Raw genomic sequence first — 23,535 nt, 5'->3', positions numbered from 1 at the left:
AAAAACAAAAAAAATCCTGTTATAACGTGATACATTTCATGTTAGAATGTGATTTCATGTTAATGAATTACATCGAATACATTTCTTGTTATAATGTAAAACGTGTTATAACGTGCCATTATTCACGTTTTAACATAATTTATCACATTATACCATGAAACACATCACATTATAGGATGAAACACATCACGTTATAACGTGAGCGTCAGGTTAATTACAGCTGATAAATTTGATGTTAAAATGTAAAACGTATTACTTTATAACGTGACATTATCCACGTTGTAACATAGAATTTATCACATTATACCATGAAACATATCACATTATAAGATATATATCATGTTATAACATGATAGTGAACTTTTTGTTGTTGTTGCTGCTGGGGCTGCAATATGCATCTGCACCTAAGGGAAAAATTAACACGTAAATTTAGATAAACCACTGCAATATAACTAAAAAAAATATCAAGGGGGTCTGAATATGTTACGTATCCATATTTCAGCATGGAAAGAACCCCATGTCAAAATGTGTATCCAAGAAGGGCGACCTCAAGTGAACAATAATATCTGTACTTCACATACAGTTTAGTGTTGTATGTCAGAGCATTCTTTCCAATGTTTGTAAAGGCAAGTTGGTTGCATGGTTTGGTTCTGCATCTTTAACATGCGGCATTATTTTGAGTAAATGCTTAAATTCAGCATATATAGGCTTAACGGTCTGGGCCATTTGATATATTTATAAGATGAAAAAGTGTCCTCCATTAATTAGTTTATACCCCTTGCAAATTACAATAATGGAGAAATATGACCTATGAGATGCTGCATGAAATGGAATGATGGCTACATTTAATGTGATCATGTTGCTTCCTGGTGACAAGTCTGGATGCGAGGATTTTAAGACTGCTCAGGAGATCAAGTGTACCATAAACAACTCCTTGGAGAACAGTGAGGATAAGAAATATACAATAGAAGCACATTACATTTGAATGCTTTTATTTCACCAACTAAAAGAAGCAGCATCCATTCAACACAAAAATGCAAAGCATTTAACTAGTTTCACCATTATTTATTACTGATTATTGAGATACATTATTGTGTGTGTGTGTAAAGGTGGGGACTTCACCATGGGTCCGAACCATTCTCACTGAGCAAGTAAGAGCAAATGGCTGGTGAGCTCAGCCATGGACAGGCCACATTAGGAATAGTGTACTAGCATACTGATCCAAAACTATTCTTATCACATTTGAAATTATTCAATTTCACATTCAATGAATGTAGTTTTACAGAGAAATTGAGCAAAAGTCTTGATCTAAAAATACATTAGTTTCCCCATAATCTGCAGGGTTTTTTTTTTTTCCTTCTGGTGAGTCATTAATTTAGCTGTTAGCAAACTCTATTTCAACAGCTCCAAGTTCTTGAAGTCCGCTTTAAAATGAAAATATATCCTACCAGAATAAAGACTTGGAACTATTTGGCAAAGTGCCCTGCTGGGGTTTGGGCAAACTTCGATTTCATGCCAAAATAAAAGGTTAAAGTCACTTTTTTTGTGGACAATGTACCACCCACAATCACACAGGAATGCGACTGTTAAAATAGTCAACAGTACTTTTGAAACCATACACCAGAACATAATCTACAATCTCTGCATGATTCCATAACATATTTTGTATTCAGAAATTCAACCTGGACATGTATTTATGTAATAGTATATCACAGTAAACAATTGGTGATACTTTTACTAAGATGCATTGTGAATATTTATGTACACACATACACAGCAATGTGAAAACGTATTGGCACCCTTCTCATTTTTTTTTTTTATTTCCCAATTTATTTATATCAAACATTCAAGTTGACAAAGATTTCCCAACTAAACAAAATGCATTTTTTAGATGGTCTTCGTATTTATTCAAGAAAAAAATATTATTCCAAAAGGTATCTAGTCCTGTATGGAAAAAATAATTCTCCCTGAACTCTAATAAACTGGTTGGGTCATCCTCAGCAGCATAAACTGAAATCAAACAGTCTAGCACCGTCAATGTTCACATGTCTGGAGATATTTTAGCCCACTCTCCCTTGAACAATTGTTTTAATTCAGCAACATCTTTAGACATTGTCTTGGGTTCCTTTGTGATTTCCTGGATGAGTCGCCGAGGTGCTGTTAGGATAGTGAGTTTCAAAATTTCTGGGCACACCCCACTTTTTGGAAATTAACTTTTAACACCCCCCAGCCCTGGAGGATTGGAGGTTGGGGTAAAACAAACCGCACCCCCTGTGTCATGAAAACCACTGTCCACTGGAGAGGGTAAAGACTCAATGTGGTTTGCTGGAATTTGTTTTTGAAACCCTTTGCAAAGTGATAGATGGCAATTACTTCTCATCTGCTCTTGAATTTCTTTGGATTGTGGCATTCTGTCACAGCTTTTTTAATTTTTTTTCCCAAAATCTTTAGACCAACTTCATTTTTAGACAGGTTCTATTTAAGTTATTTCCTGGTTGAGAAGGTCTGGAGGTAATCAGGTTTGAATGTGGTCAGTGAATATTAATTCAGCTTTCCCACAAATGTGAGAAGCCACAAGTTAACTCAGGATTTCACATTTACCTTTTCCACACAGGGCCAAGTAGCTTTGAAAAGATCACAGTCACCCCCTATTAATAAATAAAATCACAGTTTGAAAACTGCAAGTTATCTTATCATTATTATTATTTGTTTGATAATCTTATGTATGGAAACTGCAAAAAAAAAAAAAGTGAGAAGAGGCAAATACTTTTCATAACAGTGTATATACAGTGAATAAAATAAGTAGTTGAAAACCCTGCTATATTGCAAGTTCTCCCACTTAGAAATCATGGAGGGGTCTGAAATTTTCATCGTAGGTGCACGTCCACTGTGAGAGGGATAATCTAAAAAGAAAAATCCAGAAATCACAATGTATGATTTTTTTAACGATTTATTTGTGTGATACAGCTGCAAATAAGTATTTTGAACACCTGACAAAAAACAATGTTAATATTTGGCCTTTCTTTGCAATTACAGAGGTCAAACTCTTCCTGTAGTTGTTCACCAAGTTTGCACACAATGCAGGAGGGATTTTGGCTCACTCCTCCACACAAATCTTCTCTAGATCAGACAGGTTTCTGGACTGTCGCTGAGAACACGGAGTTTCAGCTCCCTCCAAAGATTTTCTATTTGGTTTAGGTCTGGAGACTGGCTAGGTCACGCCAGAACCTTGATATGCTTCTTACGGAGCCATTCCTTGGTTTTCCTGGCTGTGTGCTTTGGGTCATTGTCATGTTGAAAGACCCAGCCATGACCCATCTTCAATGCTTTGACTGAGGAAAAGAGGCTGTGACCCAAAATCTCACAATACATGGCCGCGGTCATCCTCTCCTTAATACAGTGCAGTCGTCCTGTTCCATGTACAGAAAAAACACCCCCAAAGCATGATGCTACCATCCCCATGCTTCACAGTAGGGATGGTGTTCTTGGGATGGAACTCATCATTCATCTTCCTCCAAACACGGTTCGTGGAATTATGACCAAAAAGTTCCATTTTGTTCTCATCTCACCACAAAACGTTCTCCCATGACTCCTATGTATCATCCAAATGGTCATTGGCAAACGTAAGACGGGCCTTGACATTTGTTGATTTAAGCAGGGGAACCTTCCATGCCATGCATGATTTCAAACCATGACGTCTTAAGTGTATTACCAATAGTCACCTTGGAAACGGTGGTCCCAGCTCTTTCTAGGTCATTGACAAAGTCCTGTCGTGTCGTCCTGGGCTGATTCCTCACCTTTCTCAAAATCATTGAGACCCCACGGGGTGATATCTTGCATGGGGCTCCACTCTGATTGAGATTGACCTTCATGTTTAGCTTCTTCCATTTTCTAATGATTGCTCCTACAGTGGACCTTTTTTCACCAAGCTGCTTGGCAAGTTCTTCGTAGCCCTTTCCAGCTGTGTGGAGTTGTACAATTTTGTCTCTGGTGTATTTGGACAACACTTTGGTCTTGGCCATGTTACAAGTTTGAGTCTTACTGATTGTAGGGGGTGGACAGGTGTCTTTATGTAGCTAATGACCTCACATAGGTGCATTTGATTCAGGATAATACATGGAGTGGAGGTGGACTTTTAAAGGCGGACAAACACGTCTTTGATGGCCAGAATTCTAGCTGATAGATAGGTGTTCAAATACTTATTTGCAGCTGTATCACACAAATAAATTGGGATTTCTGGAGTTTACTTTTTAGATTATCTCTCACAGCGGACATGCACCTATGTAGAAAATTTTCGACCCCTCCATGATTTCTAAGTGGGAGAACTTACAATATACTGTAGCAGGGTGTTCAAATACTTACTTTTTTTCCCCCACTGTATTTCTTGCGCTGTGGTAAGACTTATTGCAAACTGTCCTGATTCTAAACAAATGCACAACATTCGTACTACGACAAAACTGGGGGCCATCTCGCCAGTCTCACAGAGACTAAGAGTGAGCCTGCCATAACCGATGCTTCTGCTGGGCTGGCTGACCAGAATCTTATGATCTTCTAAAGGAACCAATAGGATTTCACAAATTAACATAAGGCTGACTGTCATTGCAAATTCTTAATATATTCGATCCTCGTTTCTACTGCGTGACCATGAGAAATTGGGGGAAAAAAGTATGGATGAGATGCATTCCTCTTGCATAGTTGTGCAGCGTGCGCGCCTAACTAAATAGGAGCGCTGGCTCTTCAGATTTGACAAGCCAGAGACAGCTAAATCACATTTACTGAGATTGCATTCACGACAGTTTGGTGACACTGGCATGGATCAACTTATGGTAAAGCCAAGAGTTACACTTGTCATTCTGATGGTGAACACCAGTTTGGTCAGTTTTTTTTTTCCTGTGGGCAAATTGTTGCCCATTGTTTTCACAACAGCATGGAAAGTTCATCAAATAAGAGAGAGTAAGAGCGAGAGAGAAAATGGGGCAAAACCAAGCAGAAGCTAGAAAAACCTGTTTGAAAGATAAACATGGCTGAACTTGAGAACCTGTGACATCTTCTAAGGCTCTTGGTGTGAATGAGACTACAACTAGACTAAAACCTGTACAATGAACATACAGTGAGGAACAAAAGACAACAATAGTGTAATAATGAAAACACAGCCCTTCAGAGTCCAGTCTTATGTGAGCTAATTCCGAGTCCTGCATGTACCAGTAGTAGTCTACAGTTGGAGAAAGAAGGAAGAAAAAAAAAATAAAAATAAAAAAAAAAAAAAAAAAAAATCAAGGAAGTATCTAAAGTCTCACATTGTGGTGAGGAAAAACTGTCCATTGTTAACTCATTCAAAAGTATGAGGAACTTTATTAAGTCCAGTTTCTAACACATTGCAAACATCCTGAGAGGTGACACTATGAAACTGGCATTACATTGGCGTAATGATCTAAGTGGAAGTATAATTGATTGGTCTTTCTGCAATCTCGGTAGCTATTTGGACTGCTGTTTGCTGCTTTGCTACTACAGCAACACACACACACACACACACACACACACACACACACACACACGCACACACACACGCACACACACACACACACACACACTTAACCCAGTCCTTCGAAGACAGCGGGTTTAGCTGTTAAGCGTTGGAAATGTCATCTAATCAAACTCGCAGTATGTGTGGGCCGCACAAGATGAACCCAGATGTTAATTTTTTCTAACAGTTCTCCTGAAGGCAAGTTTTTATGTTCTCAGTAGCTGTTGAGACCAACTTTCTAATAAAGAATGCTGGCACATTCTGTTCTATCATTACCCATGAGGCCAAACTTTATATTATTTTATAAAAAAAAAATAAAAACAGCCAACCCCCCCCAAAAAAAAAAAATATTCAGGGTGAGTATTTGTGTGCACAATCGCTGGAAATATGAAGACAAAGCCAGCTGGATAAAAGCTTAAAAAAAAAAAAAAAAAAAAAAAAAACTTTCAGCATTCCAAGTAGGACAGTTTCTCAAACGTGAGGAGGCTTTGTGTTCCTGACACAAAATGCCCTCAAATAGCCAGAAGGTTTTGCATAAACATATATATATATATATATATATATATATATATATATATATATATACACACACACACATCAGTTGGCATTTTAACGTATGGCGATTTAAAGAACCACTCTATACGGCATCACACATTTACTCAACTCAGTCCAGCCGGTTCTCTGGCGTGACTAGTCTGTACAAGGTACCTCATCATCTTTGCAATCACAAAATTAGGTGTATTGACATAAAAATATAAATTTATCTAGTTATAGCTCTATCATAATTTCTATGTAAGATATAAACCTTGTGGTTTGCTTTCATGTATGTTCAATGACCTGAGAGTCGCCCATATAGAATTGTATGCTCCTACCACTTCTAGCAGCAAATCGCTTTTCAGCAAAGCCTGAAACACAAAGTTGACTACAGGCTTGATTCAAATCAGACATATGGGTCTTCAAGTTGGTGAAGGAATGTCATTGGTATGATAAGAATAGCTCAATTTAATCTCATACTGGCTAGCTTTACCAGAGTAACAGGGTTTTCCTTACTGGAATGCTACACTGTCCCAAATGTGGTGCCTGAACGAAGTGTTTAGTCACCCGTGTTGGTCTCTTTATCTCTACATTCACTCACTTTTCGCAGTTACAAAGTTGAATAAAAATATGGTGGCGACAAAATAGCATCCATATTCTGCAACTTCACAAGGAGATCCATCTCTGCCCAAGCTGAGGAATGATGGAATGATGCTATTGTTGTGAAGTAACATGCTGGATTCCAATAGCCAGGCCCCAAAACCTCAAAACAAGAAACAACACTCCATACTTGTGAAATCACAATGGTATTCATCATGTTAAAACAAGTTAAACCAACAGCCAGCATAAAAACAATGATTGCGGACCCCCCTCCCATCACCTGTACTTTGCCTCCTCTGTTCCTTTCGCTTCTGACAAAAGATCCTGACATTCTGTACACACAGTAACTAGTGAAGTAACTAGCATGGTGCCCAGGGAGACACTTGAATCGAAAGAAGACTAGAATCCAGCCATCCATTTTCTTTGCCACTTATCCTCACGAGGGTTGTGAGGAGTGCTGGAGCCTATCCCAGCTGTCAACGGGCAGGAGGAAAGGTACCGCAGGGAAAATAGAGACAAACAGCCGCACTCACAATCACATCTAGGGGCAATTTAGTGTCTCCAATTAATGTTGCATGTTTTTGGGATGTGGAGTGCCCAGAGAAAACCCATGCAGGCACAGGGAGAACATGCAAACTCCACACAGGCGGGTCCAGGATTGAACCAGGGACCACAGAACTGTGAGGCTAACACTTTACTCGCTGATCCACCGTGCCCCCCGGAAGACTGGAATATTAACCATAAAACCAAATTTAGTGTGGACCAGCCTGTTGTCAGTGTGTGAGTGTATATGAGCACATCGCAGACAAGTTAACACGGCATTTACATATGTTTTGCTCCAATGTAGTCTTTGGCAGCACTGAACTCACAGTTGTAACTAGTCTACTAGTCTCATAAGCAAACTAGAAGCCTGAGCTAATGATTTTGTCATTAACATCTGATTGTACCCTGTGAACCACTGATTACATCTCTTGCATCCTTATGCATTACATTTTGGGTTGACAGCACATGAACAAGCCAACTATGCCATGTGCACACAAACACTAAACATGCAGGTGTAAAGGCTGTACAGGAACACGCAATTTTTTATTAGGCAATTCAAACCACCGAGAAACAAAATAGTTGCAAGTGCAAACTGAGGCATGTCTCTGGATTTAGCAATTATGGATGAGATAGTTATGAGGAGCTCCTTTTTCCTCAAAGCATGTGCTTTGTCATTTGTCTTTGGAATTGGTTGGTGACAAAAATATCCTGTCTGGTTTTACTGGTTCCTATCCGCCATGTAAATTCAATAATGTTCACTCTCAACATTTAACTATTACTCGTAGCCTCTCAGAATGTCATGTAATCAAGTTTCTCTATCAAACTAGAGTGATAAGAGTGCCAGTAATTGCAATAGATCCATTCTTAGCAACAACACAGCAAGAAAAGCAGTGACATTATACAGAGAAAAAAAAATCTCAGGGCAGGTCAAAGTGCCAAAATGGGGATCCATAGTTTTGCCCCCACAAATATGCCTGGAGAAAAAAAAAAAAAAAAAAAAAATTCTAGTTCATATATGTATAAATTGCTTTCAATTTCCATCATCATCTCTATACAAGCATCTTCCTAAAATATAGAATTGATTGGGGGGTAAGCTCATGCAAAATATTTTGGGTCAGGATGAGTTTTGCTGCTCGTGCCAGGCTCTCTTCAGCATACACAAGCTCCAAGTGTATTTGTAATAACCTTTTTAGAATAAAAAGAAACTATTGTAACCCAAAGTTTAACGATCCTGAGATATGGACCAAGAAAGAGATTATCAAGGCTAAACCATCATGGTCGTATTATCATCCAGGAAATTATTGACAGCCGGATGCCCACCAGTCGAACCAATTCAGTCAGCTGCCCATGAGGTGACTGTCGACAACCTCACCACGTAAACATAACGCACACCTTGATATGAACCTTTATAGTATGTAGTGCAGAGGCATGGTAGGTACCCATCTATAGCCATCTGGGAAAGAATCTTTGTCCATCTACAGGCAGATAAACTTAAATAACCTTCACCCAACCAGCCATACAGTCAGAAGAAGCCTTCATGTAAACTTCAGTGCAGGACAATACTGACCCGACAAAGAGAATAAAACCGTACTGAGCATGGAAACTGCTGCTAGATTAAGAAGTACGTTTCTTGGGTCTGTGTACAAAAAAAAGTTACACATACTTCTGTGTACAATGCCAGGCTTGGTACAGTTCCCCAAAGCTTCAACTAAAGTTAGTACTAACCATGTCTTCATGGCTGAGGAAGGACCACAGACAAGATCCACACTACCTTGAAAATGGACTACATTCAGTTCAAAATTTAAGTGGTCCAATAGGTCATTCAATCACAGAATGCACACACTCAGTCTATAGTAGGTGTTACCAACATCTACTAGTGACAGAAAAGAGTGCAGTTTATCAACATCTATCAACCTAATTCTTTAAAAACAAATGTATGATTAGGTTCGCAAACAAATCTACCAAAGTGGAGTGTTTATCGGGCCTAAAAAAATAATCAGCACAATAAATAACTTTCCATCAAAATGGGGTGATCTCAAAGGCAACTGTGACTCAATAAGAACATCAAAATAAACAAGCATCTGCAAGAAAAAGTTCTTTTCACACGCCCTCATCGACAACCTCCACCACTGTCCCGATCAAAGGGATCTTAAAGGCTTACCTGAGACAAAGAAAAAACGTGTCATCACAGAAATGAGTCATAGCACTCAAAACTATGTTATACCAAAGGTGCCTTTTTTCTTTTTCTCAGACAAGAGTGAATCCTACATTGCACAAAAGTTGTTTCATACACTCCTAGTTCTACCACAAAATGAAGTCTTGTGAAAAGATTTCTGAACCCTACCCCAACAAAACAATTGTCTGATTGGCCAACAACAGTCACATTCAAGGCAAAATTTTCTTTGTCATGTTTTAAATCAAAAAGTGTCACAAGAACGTCACAGACGAAGATGCACTTTTAACACAAAAGCTGGGAATGTTATTTCCAAACATTTGTTCGCTTTGACTTTAGAATAACCATGTTAGATAAAATAGACTTTTCAATCACTGATGTAGAGATGCAATATGATTTTCAATCGAAAAACCACAGCAATTTTTTATGTAACCTTTTGCACTTTGCTATTCATTTATCTGTGCTTCCGGTCACTGGTCACTTCCAATGGTTCTGCAGTAGTATGTACAAAGACCTATTTCCGGATAATATCTTGATCTAGTGGATATCCATCCATCCATTGTCTGAGCCGCTTATCCTCACGAGGGTTGTCGGAGTGGCGGAGCCAATCTCAGCCGTCATCGGGCAGGATTTAGGGTACACCCTGAACTGGTTGCCAGGCACATGTACACAGAAACAGTTGCATTCACAATAATACCTAGGGGCAATTTAGAATCTCCAATTAATCCATGTTTTTGGGATGTGGGAGGAAACCGCAGTGCCTGACGAAAACCCACGCAAGCACGCAGAGAACATGCAAGCTCCACACAGGTGGGGCTGGGATTTGAACCCTGGTGCTCAGAATTGTGAGGTCAACGCTCTACAGCTGGTCCACCATGCCGCCCTAGTGGACATATCCATGGATGAATGGATATTAACTGTCAGCTGATTACCAATCAATGAAAAATAAACAGTACAGTAATAGGTTCACTTTTCTGTTACTGAATTTTATAGTTTTGCCATGAGCGCCCACCAGAAGACGGGGCTCGCTATCTAGATGACGAATGAGGTTTTGAAAAATGTCACTAAGTAAAGGGGGTGGAATGCGTCTGCATCCAAATATGTACCAATAATCTCCATAACACAAAATTTTAAAATGATCAACTACAACTAATAATAAATAACTCTGGCCATAAAAAGCAAACCTTGTCAGTAAGGTGGCGAATAATCTGAGAAGGCATGGCATTGATGAAAAATATTTGAAGCAAGCAGCACCAGCCTCAGGCAGCTACAGTATATATTTTTTTCTGCTGTCAAAGAACTTACTAAAAAGGTTGTTATCCAGGAAGTGATCAAGACATTAACAACTTTTCTAAGCGCAGATAAGACAGACAAAATGATGTAAAAAAAAAAAAAAAAAAACTTGAAAACTAAAACTAACGACTTGGGTCTGAGCACATAGCATTTTCTCACAAAATTTCCAAGATCCATTAATCAAGCATACTGCCCGTCCTGTTCTACCTGTGAACAAGATAAGATATTTTAAAAACTAATTTCATAGAGCAGCTCTGGGATTTATTACATTAGCCAGCTATCAAAAAATGTCTACCTCTGTGGTCAAACCCAGGCCAGAATGGGCCTTGAAAGACAAGAAAGCAATGGCGTATTTTTAAACCTACAAATTGAAGTTATCTGACTAACTGTGAATAAAGCATGCTACTCAAAAGTTGGTTTGGAATTTCTAAATTTCAGTTGATTCTCAAGACAAGACCTCCTCTGGAAAAACTCTTGGGAATTATTTGCCTTCTGTTATGTGCCAAAAACCCGTGCAAACATATAATTTATGATTCATCTCGGTTAAAATCAAGTTTAGCATGGTGTGAGTTTATGTGTATTTAGTTGATCTGGCCTGGTCTCTGGACAGCCCAGGCTGTGGTCTACAGGACTGGCCATTCTTGCCTAAATGCCCATGCTGAAAGCATGGAGCTCATGATGGAAGTGCTGGGTGGGCTCAGTCAAAACAATGTTGTAATCCAAACATGGGTGCCACACTCGGCCAAGGCCCAGTGACACCTCTTTGACCAGGTTATGAACTGGATCGCCTTCCAAATACACCGGCTGGTCCGGGTCAAAGTCGATGCTCTCCTCAGACACAGTCAGGACACGAAGACTGGATCCCCGCAGACGAGAGATTGCCACCAGATTGTGAGACCACACAGTGTAGCCTGGAATGAGACAAAACAGACATTAGACAAAGCACAAGTACTATATGTCGAGATCATTTTCACAAAATTTAAATATCATGGAAAAGTTCATTTCTTTCCACAAATCTATTCAAAAAGTTAAACTTTCATACATTTGCGATTCAGGGCCCACAATCTAAAGTATTTGTAATTTATTTGTTTATTTTTACATAATTTGAGCTTCTATCTTAAAAAACCCACAAACTCAGGATTTAAAAAAAAAAAAAAAAAAAAAATACTGTGAAGAAAAGAGTCCAAATTTTCCATGCCATTAATGTTTTAAACTGACTGTCACAAAGTAATCATCTACTAAATTTAAACGACCACCACAGGTTTCGCGGGGTGTCATTAAATTGCTTCTCTTTGGTTCACTATGGGGAAGACTGCAGACTTGACAATTGGCCAGAAGACTGTCATTGACAACCCCCATAAGATGGGTAAGCAAACAGAAGTTCATCGCTAAGGACCCTGGTTGTTCACAGACTGCTGTGTCCAAGCATATCAATGAAAAGTCTAGTGGAAGGACAAAAATGTGGTGGAGAAAATGCAACAGCAAAAGAGATAACCGTGGGCTTAAAGGGGAAAATCCACTGGTTTGCATTAACAATGTATCCAATAGGTCATGTAATATGTACTCTATCTTGAAATGTGATGTTAAATTCTCTCTCATTTACTACTGTTTTGAAAAGATTTTTTTATTGACGATTACGAATTTTCAGGAGCGCTGCCATTTTCGTGAGTTACATGACCTACATGGGTATATGTGACGTGTTATGTGCCGTTGCAAACGCTCGATTACATGGGACACCATTATGCCCAGCGCCGATTTCTCGGATTTATCCTCATCTGATGAAGAAATGGCAGTATTGGTTGATCGGGAAGACAGAGGAATACTTCCATACAGAGCGGCAGAGCCGTGAGCTCGCTTGACCTAGGAGCTCCCTCCGGCGAGCGCCAGAGCTGTGAGCTCGCTTCCCGCCGAGCCAGGAGCTCGCTCAGGCGGGGAGCGAGTTCACGGCTCCGCCGCTCGGTGGAGCGAGCTCGTCAGACTCCGCATCATTCCGCCCGAAGAACCGTCTGAATATTCAACATTGTTTACAGCCGGGCAGCGGAGCTGGCGGCATTATTTACAGCCACAGGTTAAAATCCGAATAGAAATATTCCTCCGCCTTCCCAATCAACCGAGCGGCTGAGCCACTCACTGCTGTGTATGGAAATATTCCTCCGCCTTCCATATCAACTGAGCGGCTCACGGTTGTGTGTGGAAGTATTCCTCCGTCTTCCCGATCAACCAATACTGCTATTTCTTCATCAGATGGGGATAAACCTGAGAAATCAGCGCTCCATATTACATGACCTATTGAATAGATTGTTAATGCAAGCCAGTGGATTTCGCCTTTCAGTGAATTATCCAACAGAGAAAATTCAATAACGAAAAGCACAGTTCCCCATCTTAACTCACTGCAGTTTGCTTATTGAGCTAACAGGTCTGTGGATGATTCCATCAACATGGGTCTGTACTTCATCCTTGAACATCTCGACAGAGAGAGAACCTATGCGAGGATCCTGTTCGTGGACTTCGGCTCTGTATTTAACACAATCATCCTCTCCTCCAAGCTTCTTGCCTGCCATCTGCCAGTGGATCAACAACCTTCCCGACAGGCAGGACAAAGCAGGTGACGCTGAGGGACACCACGTCATTCATGTGCACTAGCAGCACCGAGGCACCCCAAGGTTGAGTCCTCTTCCCTCTGCTCTTGCCGCTCCACACAAACAACTGCACCTCAAGGCACCTGGCTGTCAAACTCCTGAAGTTTACAGATGACACCATAGTCATCGCCCTCATCAAAGATAGCGACAAGTTTGAATATCAACAGGAAGTGGCGAAATTGGAACATTGGTGTTTTTGCTTGCAGAAAAATAACCCAGCCAAAATATTTTGTGTGTACAGAATAACATTTTTTGCATGGTTAAGACAATCGTTCATTTTCCATACCACTTATTATCACTAGGGTTGTGGGCGTGCAACAGCCTTTCCCAGCTGACTATGGGTGAGAGGCAGCTTACACCCTGAACTGGTTGCCAGCCAATTGCAGGACTAACATAAACAACCGTTCACACCTTTGGGTAATTTAGTCTTCAATTAACCTAATATCCATGTTTCAGGGATGAGAGAGAAAACCAGAGAACCCAGTGAAAACACATGCAGGTACAGAGAGAACATCGAAACTCCACACTGGCGAGAGTGGATTTGAATCTGGGCCCTCAGAACTGTGAGGCACGTATGCTAACCATTCTCTCACATACCGCCATGACTATGAGAAATTATAACAAACAAAAGAAAAAAATTAATACCATTAGTTGTTTAAGCTCAATTTTCACTTCATCACCAGGAGCCTACGCTTACACAAAGGTTCTGTTTTGTGTTGCAAGTGTCCACACAACCTTCCACAACAAATCAAATGACAGTAGTCCATCAAAAGTAAAAAATTAAATTCTTTTTGGCAGCGACAGCATTTCATTTTACAGGTTTCAATGCATTTTTCTCTAAGAAATAGATGATCATGGACCCACCGTGAATTATAAGCACAGCCAGTTGAGTACACCTCCAAGCCAAGAGGACCAATGGATCTTCATTGCGATTGACACTGAGGTCTGGGAAATCAGGGTCATCCCTCAGTAAAAGGAAGTGTGTTAGAGTTTTATTGTATTGCTGAGCGATGAGCTCCAGAGTGGTGTCGGTCACCAATGTATTGTAACTATCCAGGTGGATGCGCTCCAGTGGAAGGCTCGGCTTCAGCACTCTGAGGAGATCTGTGCTGGTGACCTCTACAGCCATGAGGTACACTCGTAGGTTGGCACTCACCTGTACCTGGGGATTGACGGAAAAATTTGAGTGATGTTTACAATGCTATCAACTACTATCTCTTACAAAATATGATGCTCATCATTGGAGTTGGGGTAGATTCTTGCTTTACCAGCGCCTTCCAATCGTCCTCTGTAGCCGTCCCTTCTAAAGACTTGAATTCCAGAGTGGCACCATTAAGCAGCAGTGACAAACGATGCAGCGGAGGCCGGTGTGGTGATGCCAGCAGACCACACAGCTCAGATGTAAGATCAGAGAAATCAAGAGCGAGAGAGTGTAAAGAAGAAAGACGGTCCAACTCAGATGGTGAAATGAGAGGACCTGTAGAGAAGGAAACGTTATGGTCACAGTTTCAAATGGTATTAATTATATCGATGAAACACCATCTTTTTTTTTTTTTTTTTTAAATAAGACTAATGCCTGTTCTGTTAGTTTCATGTGAATTTTCGTTTTAATGAACTATACTTTGGTTTTACACCTGCAAACCAATGCAAAGTCACCTTCATACGTACCAAACTGGTGGTCAAGCAAACTGAGGTGCTGTAAAGTCTCTGAAGAGGGATTCGATAGGCATGCTAAGGAGGAGGGAGTCACCAGACCAAGCATGAAGCTACAGGACAACCACCTAAGCTGCCTACTGTGAGATAAAAACTCTCTCAACAACCGCTGGATCCTGCAGTGGTAAGAGAAAAGAGGGAGAAGTCTCATAATTTTAAAATATCTTGACTTGACTTAAATCTAGAAAATGGTTTGTTGATGATGCTATTGTGGTTGCTTCACAAGTACCAGAAATGCAACTAAATTGAAGTGGAAATTCAGATTTTAATGTTTTAAGGGTCAAATATAAAACTTAAGAAGGCTGCGTGTTTACACCCAAGGAACTCCAATACCATTTCTGAGCTTTACACCAGTATTCACTTGGACTACACAGTAATTTTCATTGACAGAGATTACTTAAAACTGTTTCCACCATGATATTGCCTATTATTTGTGCAACAAAATTGAATAGAAAAAAACCCAAATTTAAGAGAGGAAGTAAAAATACAAGTGCATACATACTGTGAAAACTGTGATGCAGCTTTTTTTTTTTTTTTTTAAAGAATCAAAATCAATCACATTCAAATTTGTGTTTAAAGTCAGCGCACACCTGTCACCAGTTTTAATACCACTGATAAATCCCACTCAAAATTCAGTTGTTCTAGAGGCTCTCCCTGACATTTTTTCTGGTTTATAGCATAAGCCTGATGGTTTTTATGCCAAAAGTGACGGGTATTTTAATCTGCCTACATATCATGTTTACAGGACGTCCCCAAACATAATTATTTGTAGGTCCTTTTCCAACGCAGCAAGCAGCAATTTACAGAAGGGCTTTAAGATGTAAGCCTCTTCTTACATCCGCATTTATGAAAGGTAAAAGGTATCGTTGTGCTTATGATTTATGTGGTGTTTAAGTGTTTGCCTCCTCCTAGGTTTGTTTTTTTTGCAAACCAGTACCCTGCCTCCTGCCCAAATATAGCTGGGATTGGCTCCAGCACTCCCGAGACCCTTGTGAAGTGGTTCAGATAATGGACAGATGGATGGATTTTTGTCACACTTAAATGTTTCCAATTATCTTCCATCCATTTTATGTAATGCTCTCCTCATCAGGATCACAAGCATAATTGAGGCTATCCCAGCTGACTCTTGGAGAGATGCACCCTGAATTGGTCACCATCCAATCACAGTGCACATTTAAAGGGCTGTTCTCATGAAATGGACTATTTTTAGTATGGTATTAATGAAAAAAACGGCAGCCAATATGGGCCCATGCATTTTTTACCACCACAGAACATGAATTTGACGTATACAGCTTTTTGTAACTCCCGCCATGAAAATCCTCTTGAGGGATTTGTTTAAGAAGAAGCTGGAAGTGACGTAAAGGAGAGAGGCGTTAGTTTTACCTCCGGGAAGGTAGCTCGTTGTTCCTTCGTGTTAGCGAAAATGCCGGCTCATTGCATTGCTGGACATTGCTTGAACACTCGGGAGAATGGATTTACCCTTCATAAGTTTGCAAGAGACCCGGTTCGTCATGAAAAACGGATTGCACGGGTGAGGAGGATGAGAGCTTCGTGGGTTCCAAATAACAGGTAGGTGTGTATACAGCTACTAAGAAAATAATAATTTGGGGCGGACCACCTAATCGGTCTCTCATAACGTAACAAAAGATCCCCGTACGAAATATGTCAATGTGCGCGTCGGATGGTGTCGGGCTGGTGAGTCGCTTTGCCAGCAAAGGCTGAGCTTTGGTCTCGCGGACGGGGGCAGCTCTGAAGAACCCAGCCAAGAATGCCTCACTCGGCCGCGTGCGCACAGTAAAGCGACCCGGCTCGACGGTGATGTTCATTGCGTACTGCGGCGGCTATGAACAACCCCCTTAAGCAGCACAGCTCGGCTCCATTATATGCCACCGCAGCGCCAAAAATCAGCCACACCGGCTGAGGCGCCCCGTTCGGCGGTCACGGCTTCTGCGAAGGCAGCGCGTCGGGCTTTGCGGACGGGGGTGGCTCTGAAGAACCCAGCCGAGAATGCCTCACTCAGCCATGTGCGCGCAGTAAAGCGCCCCGGCTCGACTGTGTTATTCATCGCATACTGTGGCGTCTATGAACAACCCCCTAAAGCAGCACGACTCGGCTCCGTCATAAGCCACAACAGACCCCTAACCAGACAAGCCGAAAGAAAGTTTAGTCTGACATAGTGCAATCATTTGTCTTGTACGTTGTCCCGTTAGGGTCGCCACACTATGTCATCTCAGATGAGCGCTCATATTTGTTTGGCACAGTTTTTACGCTGGATGCCCTTCCTGATGCAACCCCTCCGCATTTATCCGGGGAGAGAGCTGGAGCCTATCCCAGCTAACTTCGGGCGAAGGCAGACTACACCCCGAAATGGTCGTCAGCAAGTCGCAGGGCAAATATCGACACCATCACTGAGCAGGAATCGATCCCACGCTGCCTGCACCAAAGGACATAAACTAGCTCTTAGATTCAGATGTACTGTGCATGACGATGACGCGGAGTAAATGTCTTTGTGTGAGCCAATTAATTATGTCAGTGAGTGGATCAGCAAATTGTGACATCAAAACTGATCAGCAAAAAATGCAAATTATCGGCCAAGCCAATCAGCGAAAAGGTCAAGTAACGAGTGGAGGACAGAGGAGCCTCTAAAGATGTTAGAGGTTTGTGAGCGACAGAAACTGTTTGTTCTTGTTTGTAAGTGAACAAATCCTTATTTTACTGAGGAATTTACCAATTAATTCATAAAAAAAATGTGATTGGATTTTTATTCCTTTCTATACCTATGATGAAAATGACGGGCCTCTCATCTTTTTAAGTGGGAGAACTTGCACAATTGTTAGCCAACAACACTTTTTCACCCTACTATATATGATATATAGAAAAACGTGTGTATAAAATAGCAGAGTATATGTATAAATTACACAGACATATATAGACATAGAATACATGTACAATACAAATGTATTATTTTCCCTCAAATATATATACATACTTTTAAAATCAAACTGTTTCAGGCTAAATTAATGGTGGAAACGTTTTGAAATGTATTTTCTAATCCCAAAAACCTGGCATTTGAACCAGTATGTACCGTCGTTGAGATTGATTCAGTCGAAAGTTTTTGAGATAAAACTGGTATTAATAGACCTTTGGACTTCTTGAAATAGTATATTATGTTTCTATGGTTGGATAAAAGCAGAACTGCCCTTGTGCCCTAAAGTTTTAAATGTAAAGTCTTACTCATTGATTTTCTTGTGGCCTTGGTCAATTTGGTGGAGGTTGGAGTTGTCCAAGAGTCCCTCCTGTTGGAGAGCACAAGTGTCTCCATATAGACGCAACTTCTGCAGGTTCCTAATGGAAAATAGAGGAAAACAGAAAAGGAAACTTAAGTTGTGCTACAAAGTATTCATGCAATTACTTTCTGCTTCAAAAACACAAAAATTAATGTTTTTATTTATTTTTTTACAAATGGGGAAAAAAAGGGGGGCGTGCCGCTGAATGCGTTATAAAAGGTTTAATTTCTGCTACGTTATTTTTGGTACCAAGTACACAAGTGCAGGAATGATTATTCAGTCGCAAAATATAAAAACCTCAACTACTGAAAAACAGAGAAAGATGGGGGAGCTGATAGGCTTAATCATTGTGTCATCTCATCTAATAGTGGCTTCAGTGAAAATTACGTTCGTTTTTAATGTACAAAATAAATAATTGCATACTCTACCGTTAAGTTCTGAATTCCAACTTTTATACATGTGATTACACAGTATGCAAGCAGTACTTTGGGGTGCACGTTTTGTGATCACATTGTACTTCTGTAGAAACGTATCGACAAACTGATCCTGGGAATGTTTCAATTGTATTTGACGTATGCTTCACTGCTGATATCAGCAGGTCATACCCACAAAGCCTTGTGTCCAGCTGCATTGTTAACAGCTTGTAGGAGGACGGCTATGATACATGTTGGAGGCCTAACAACACACCAGCAGTACGTATGTAGTTTGATAAATGTCAGCAGGAAAGCATGTACTACCAAGTTCAACAGACAAGTAATGCAAGCGTCATTTATTGATTGGAAAACGACATGCAGTTGTCAATATTACATAATTCCTTGGCTAATGTAACGCACGTATTTGCTTGCTAATCGCGCTAGTACTCCTACCTACAGAATACGCACAAAAAGTTGAACGTAGTCAGGACATACAGGGAATATTTTTTTTCCCCAAACCGGCCACAATTTAAGAACAATTAAGTGTTGAAGTCACCTGTTGTTACGAATATTGGTGAGCACACACAACGCCTGGTCCAAGTAGGTAGCCATCGCGTCTCTGCATTCTTGGACGGTTGCGAGTCGTTAGGACCTGCAGGCAGGTCCACTCTGGTGGCGGAGGGCGGCTCGTTGTTGAGGGAACTCGGGCTGACTTCTTCGGGAGAGAGTTCCAGCTGTAGTTCTCGCACGAAAGCACCGAACTTCAGCATGAGGAACTCCAATCTCGAAGTCTCCTCGGAGCTTGAGCTACCGCCGCCTATCCGTAGTTTCAGTTCAGTCCACAGAGCTGGATAGAACAGACACTCCCTCCACCGCGAACAAACGGCCGAGGCCCGGAGCTTGTCTCGGTCTGACAGAAAGGAGAATATGTGGACGATTAGCTCGCTTGGTAAAGCCATGGCTCCGACGCCGCCGCACAGAGCCATGGCGAGAAACGGCACAGCTAAAAAGAAAGCAAGCAGATATTTAACGGTTAAAGCCTCCTAAAAAATCGGTGCCGCAGTGAAAGGCTGGAAGCTATCAGCAGCGTTCTATTCTAGCTGAAAACAAACAGCTTCCCAGTTTTGACTTCAATAGTATTGGACCGCACCATTTCCTTAAACTGAAGGGGAATAACATGCCAACAACATATACTGAAACCTGGATGAATTGGGCTTTTGTTGAACTCTATATACAATATATATATATATATATCTATATATATATATATATATATATATATATATCATGGTGTTGAATACACTTTCGTCACAATGTTGGTAGTCTGTGGGTGCACGTGCGAATCGTAAGAGGTTAATGGTATGGCCCTGTGTGCTCTTATTTTTGCCATACCAGAAAAAAACGTGAGGGGGCAGCGTTTGTCCTTTGGAATTCTGTGGCCGTGTCATCTTTTTGGAGCTGATTCATTCTCAGACACACCCCCTTCACGTCTATGTCTCTTTCAAAGGAAGATGGCAGGCGGCGACAAATCTCAGCAGCAGCAGTACACATTTCTCCCATTAATGGAGAAAAACTTTTGTTTTTTGGTCAAAATTTGAAACATAATGTTCTTTTACAGCACATTATTCTCCATGTTGTAATTTGCCCATTTACTCATACCTGCCAACATATACGTTTTTCACGTATTTTATAATTTTTTTGATCTTTTCAAATTGTGTACGCCGTATAACAACTTTTGTACGGGAATTTTTTTTCTTTAAAAAAGTAAGTTTTTTGTAAGACTGATCTCGTCTGACCCATTTCGGCTTTCCTGCACACGTTAATTCTGTTTCCGTGTATTTTGAAGTCAGGCATTTGTGTTGTAATCGAAGAATCAACCAATTATAATCGTGAAAGTAAGCATGGAAGGACCGCCAAGTAGTGTAGCGCCGGAGAAAAGGAGTCGGAGGCGGAGTGTCGGACACAGAAACAGAACTTGCTTTATTGTTCGACATCACCAAACTACTCGCATAACGGCGGGAACTCTGTTAACCTTTGCTCCGGAAGCGCAACAACAAAAACAGTCCGTGCGGAACCCCGCACCCCCAACTCGAGGTCCCGCGGGTGAATTATGTAAACACCACACAAGCCCCCCCAGAATTCACCATAGTCAAAATCCTTGTGCCGTGGAGGGATGATGACCCGACCCCGGCGAGTGTGCATGTAGGGGCCGATGGGGGCGGGGCCGCACTGTCCATTGAGTCACGGGACAAGGGCTCAGGCGGGGTCAAGGGTACCCCGGCGGGCGCAGGGGCACAGGGCAAAGGGGGACGACCCCGGCGGGGGGAGGGGGGCGGGCCAACCCCAAAGGCTGGGCAATTGTCCAGGTGCGCGGGTTTGACCCTGTCCACGGAAACAGTCTCGGGTCTGCCGCCAATGTCCACGAGCAGGCTCTTATCCCCATGCTCCAGGACCCTGAACGGCCCGTCGTATGGGGGGCGGAGAGGTCCACGGTGGGCGTCATGACGAACAAACACAAAATCCGCAGAGCGCAGGTGACGGGGCAGCCGGGCAGCTGGGGTGCCATGTTGCGACGTGGGAACCGGCGCAAACCCTTTTGCGGCCTCCAGCAGGGAGGACCGTTGCCTGGGTGCGGACCAGGGCGCTGTGGCGTCCGGGATGAATTCGCCGGGGACCCGCAGTGGCTGGCCGTAGACGAGTTCGGCGGATGAGGACAACAGGTCCTCCTTGGGGGCGCACCTGAGGCCGAGCATGACCCACGGGAGCTTATCCAACCAGTTGCCGTCCGTCAAGCCGGCACGCAGGGCTGCTTTCATGGAGCGGTGGAACCGCTCGCAAAGACCGTTCGCCTGGGGGTGATAGGCGGTAGTGCGGTGCAGCTTGACCCCCAAACTCTCAGCAACTGCGTTCCAGAGTTCAGAGGTAAACTGAGGGCCACGATCTGAAGAAAGGTCGCACGGTGTCCCGAAGCGTGCAACCCACGTGCCGATGAACGCCCGGGCCACGTCTGACGACGTTGTCGAGGAGAGGGGAACGGCTTCGGGCCAGCGGGTCGTCCTGTCCACCATGGTGAGCAAGTAGGTGAATCCGTGCGAGGGAGGAAGTGGACCTACCAAGTCAACGTTGACGTGGTCAAACCTCCTCTCGGGGACAGCAAAGGGCTCCAAGGGGGCTTTTGTGTGGCGATGCACCTTAGCCCGCTGACAGGCCACGCACGAGTCGACCCAGGCCTGCACATCTTTCTTGAGACCGCGCCACACGAACTTCTGGGCCACCAGCCTCACGGACGGTTTCCTTCCGGGGTGGGAGAGGTTGTGGACCGCCTCGAAAACAGCTCTTCGCCAGTTTGCAGGGACCAGCGGCCGAGGCTGGTCAGCCGAGAGGTCGCATAGCAACCTGACGCCCGAGTCACCAACCGCGACTTCCTCCAGGCGCAAACCCGTGTCAGAAGTCTTGAGGGCCTGCACCCCGTGGTCCGAGGCCTGGTCTGCGCTCATGCGGGAGTAGTCGAGACCCAGATGCACAGTGCCGACGATCGCCCTGGAGAGGCAGTCCACGACCACATTGGATTTGCCGGCGATGTGTTGGATGTCCGTAGTGTACTCAGAGATGAACGACAGTTGGCGTTGCTGGCGGGCGGACCACGGCTCGGCCACCTTGGACATGGCGAAAGTGAGGGGTTTATGGTCCACATATGCCGTGAACTCACGGCCTTCCAATAGGGAGCGGAAGTGGCGGATCGCCAGCCAGAGGCCGAGGAGCTCTCTATCGAACGTGCTGTATTTGCGCTCCCTGGGGACCAGCTGACGGCTGAAAAAGGCAAGCGGTTGCCAGGCGCCGCCGACCCACTGTTCGAATACGGCTCCAACAGCGTAGTCCGATGCATCGGTAGTGAGAGCGACAGGGGCCCCGTGGGTTGGGTGAGCCAGCATAGCGGCACGACTCAGTGCGGCCTTCGTAGCCTCGAAGGCTTCCATCCTCTCGGCCGTCCATTCAACGTCCCGGTTGGGGGCCTTGTCTTTAAGAGCCTCATAAAGCGGGCGCATGATGTGGGCCGCCCGGCGGATGAACCGGTGGTAGAAAGTCACCATCCCCAGGAACTCCCGGAGGCCCCGAGCCGAGCGAGGTCGGGGAAAAGCGGAGACGGCCTCCACCTTTGCCGGAAGGGGGGCGGCGCCGTTCTTGTCTATGAGGTGCCCGAGGAACTGGATAGAGGGCACCCCGAAAACACACTTTGCCGGGTTGATGATCGGGCCATGCTGCTCAAGTCTTGCGAAGAGGTCGCGGAGGTGCATCAGATGTTCATCCTCCGAGGAGCTGGCGACGAGGATGTCATCCAAATAGACGAACACAAATGGCAAGTCCCTGAGCACAGAATCCATTAAACGCTGGAAAGATTGTGCCGCGTTTTTAAGACCAAACGGCATCCTCAGAAACTCGAACAGTCCAAACGGAGTGATTACAGCTGTCTTGGGAACGTCTGAGGGGTGCACGGGAACCTGGTGATACCCGCGCACCAGGTCGACCTTGGAGAACAAGATTTTGCCTGCCAGGTGGGCTGAGAAGTCCTGAATGTGTGGAACAGGGTAGCGGTCGAGCGTAGTGGCGTCGTTAAGGCGGCGGTAGTCACCACACGGTCGCCACCCACCACTCGGTTTAGGGACGATGTGTAGTGGCGAGGCCCACGGGCTATCCGAGCGGCGGACGATGCCCAGACGCTCCATGTTGGCAAACTCGGACTTAGCGACTGCTAGCTTCTCGGGATCAAGCCGTCGGGCCCTCGCGTGGATCGGGGGGCCCTTGGTCTCAATGTGGT

The 23,535-nt window shown here is 43.2% G+C and overlaps 1 protein-coding gene across 1 annotated transcript; it reads right to left on the bottom strand.

Annotated features, from left to right (window-relative positions):
• Window positions 1-975: 975 nt before the first annotated feature.
• Window positions 976-19,901, bottom strand: LOC133513758 (F-box only protein 33). Its single transcript, XM_061844821.1, is given in 7 exon segments — window positions 976-11,578; window positions 14,171-14,468; window positions 14,575-14,783; window positions 14,975-15,135; window positions 18,254-18,364; window positions 19,276-19,327; window positions 19,330-19,901. Coding segments are annotated over 7 exon segments (1,473 nt in total). The 5' UTR covers window positions 19,706-19,901; the 3' UTR covers window positions 976-11,312.
• Window positions 19,902-23,535: the final 3,634 nt, after the last annotated feature.

Source organism: Syngnathoides biaculeatus, chromosome 15 (assembly GCF_019802595.1).
Source record: "Syngnathoides biaculeatus isolate LvHL_M chromosome 15, ASM1980259v1, whole genome shotgun sequence".
In the NCBI taxonomy this organism is placed as follows: Eukaryota; Metazoa; Chordata; class Actinopteri; order Syngnathiformes; family Syngnathidae; genus Syngnathoides; species Syngnathoides biaculeatus.
This window is presented reverse-complemented; position numbering and strand designations above follow the sequence as displayed.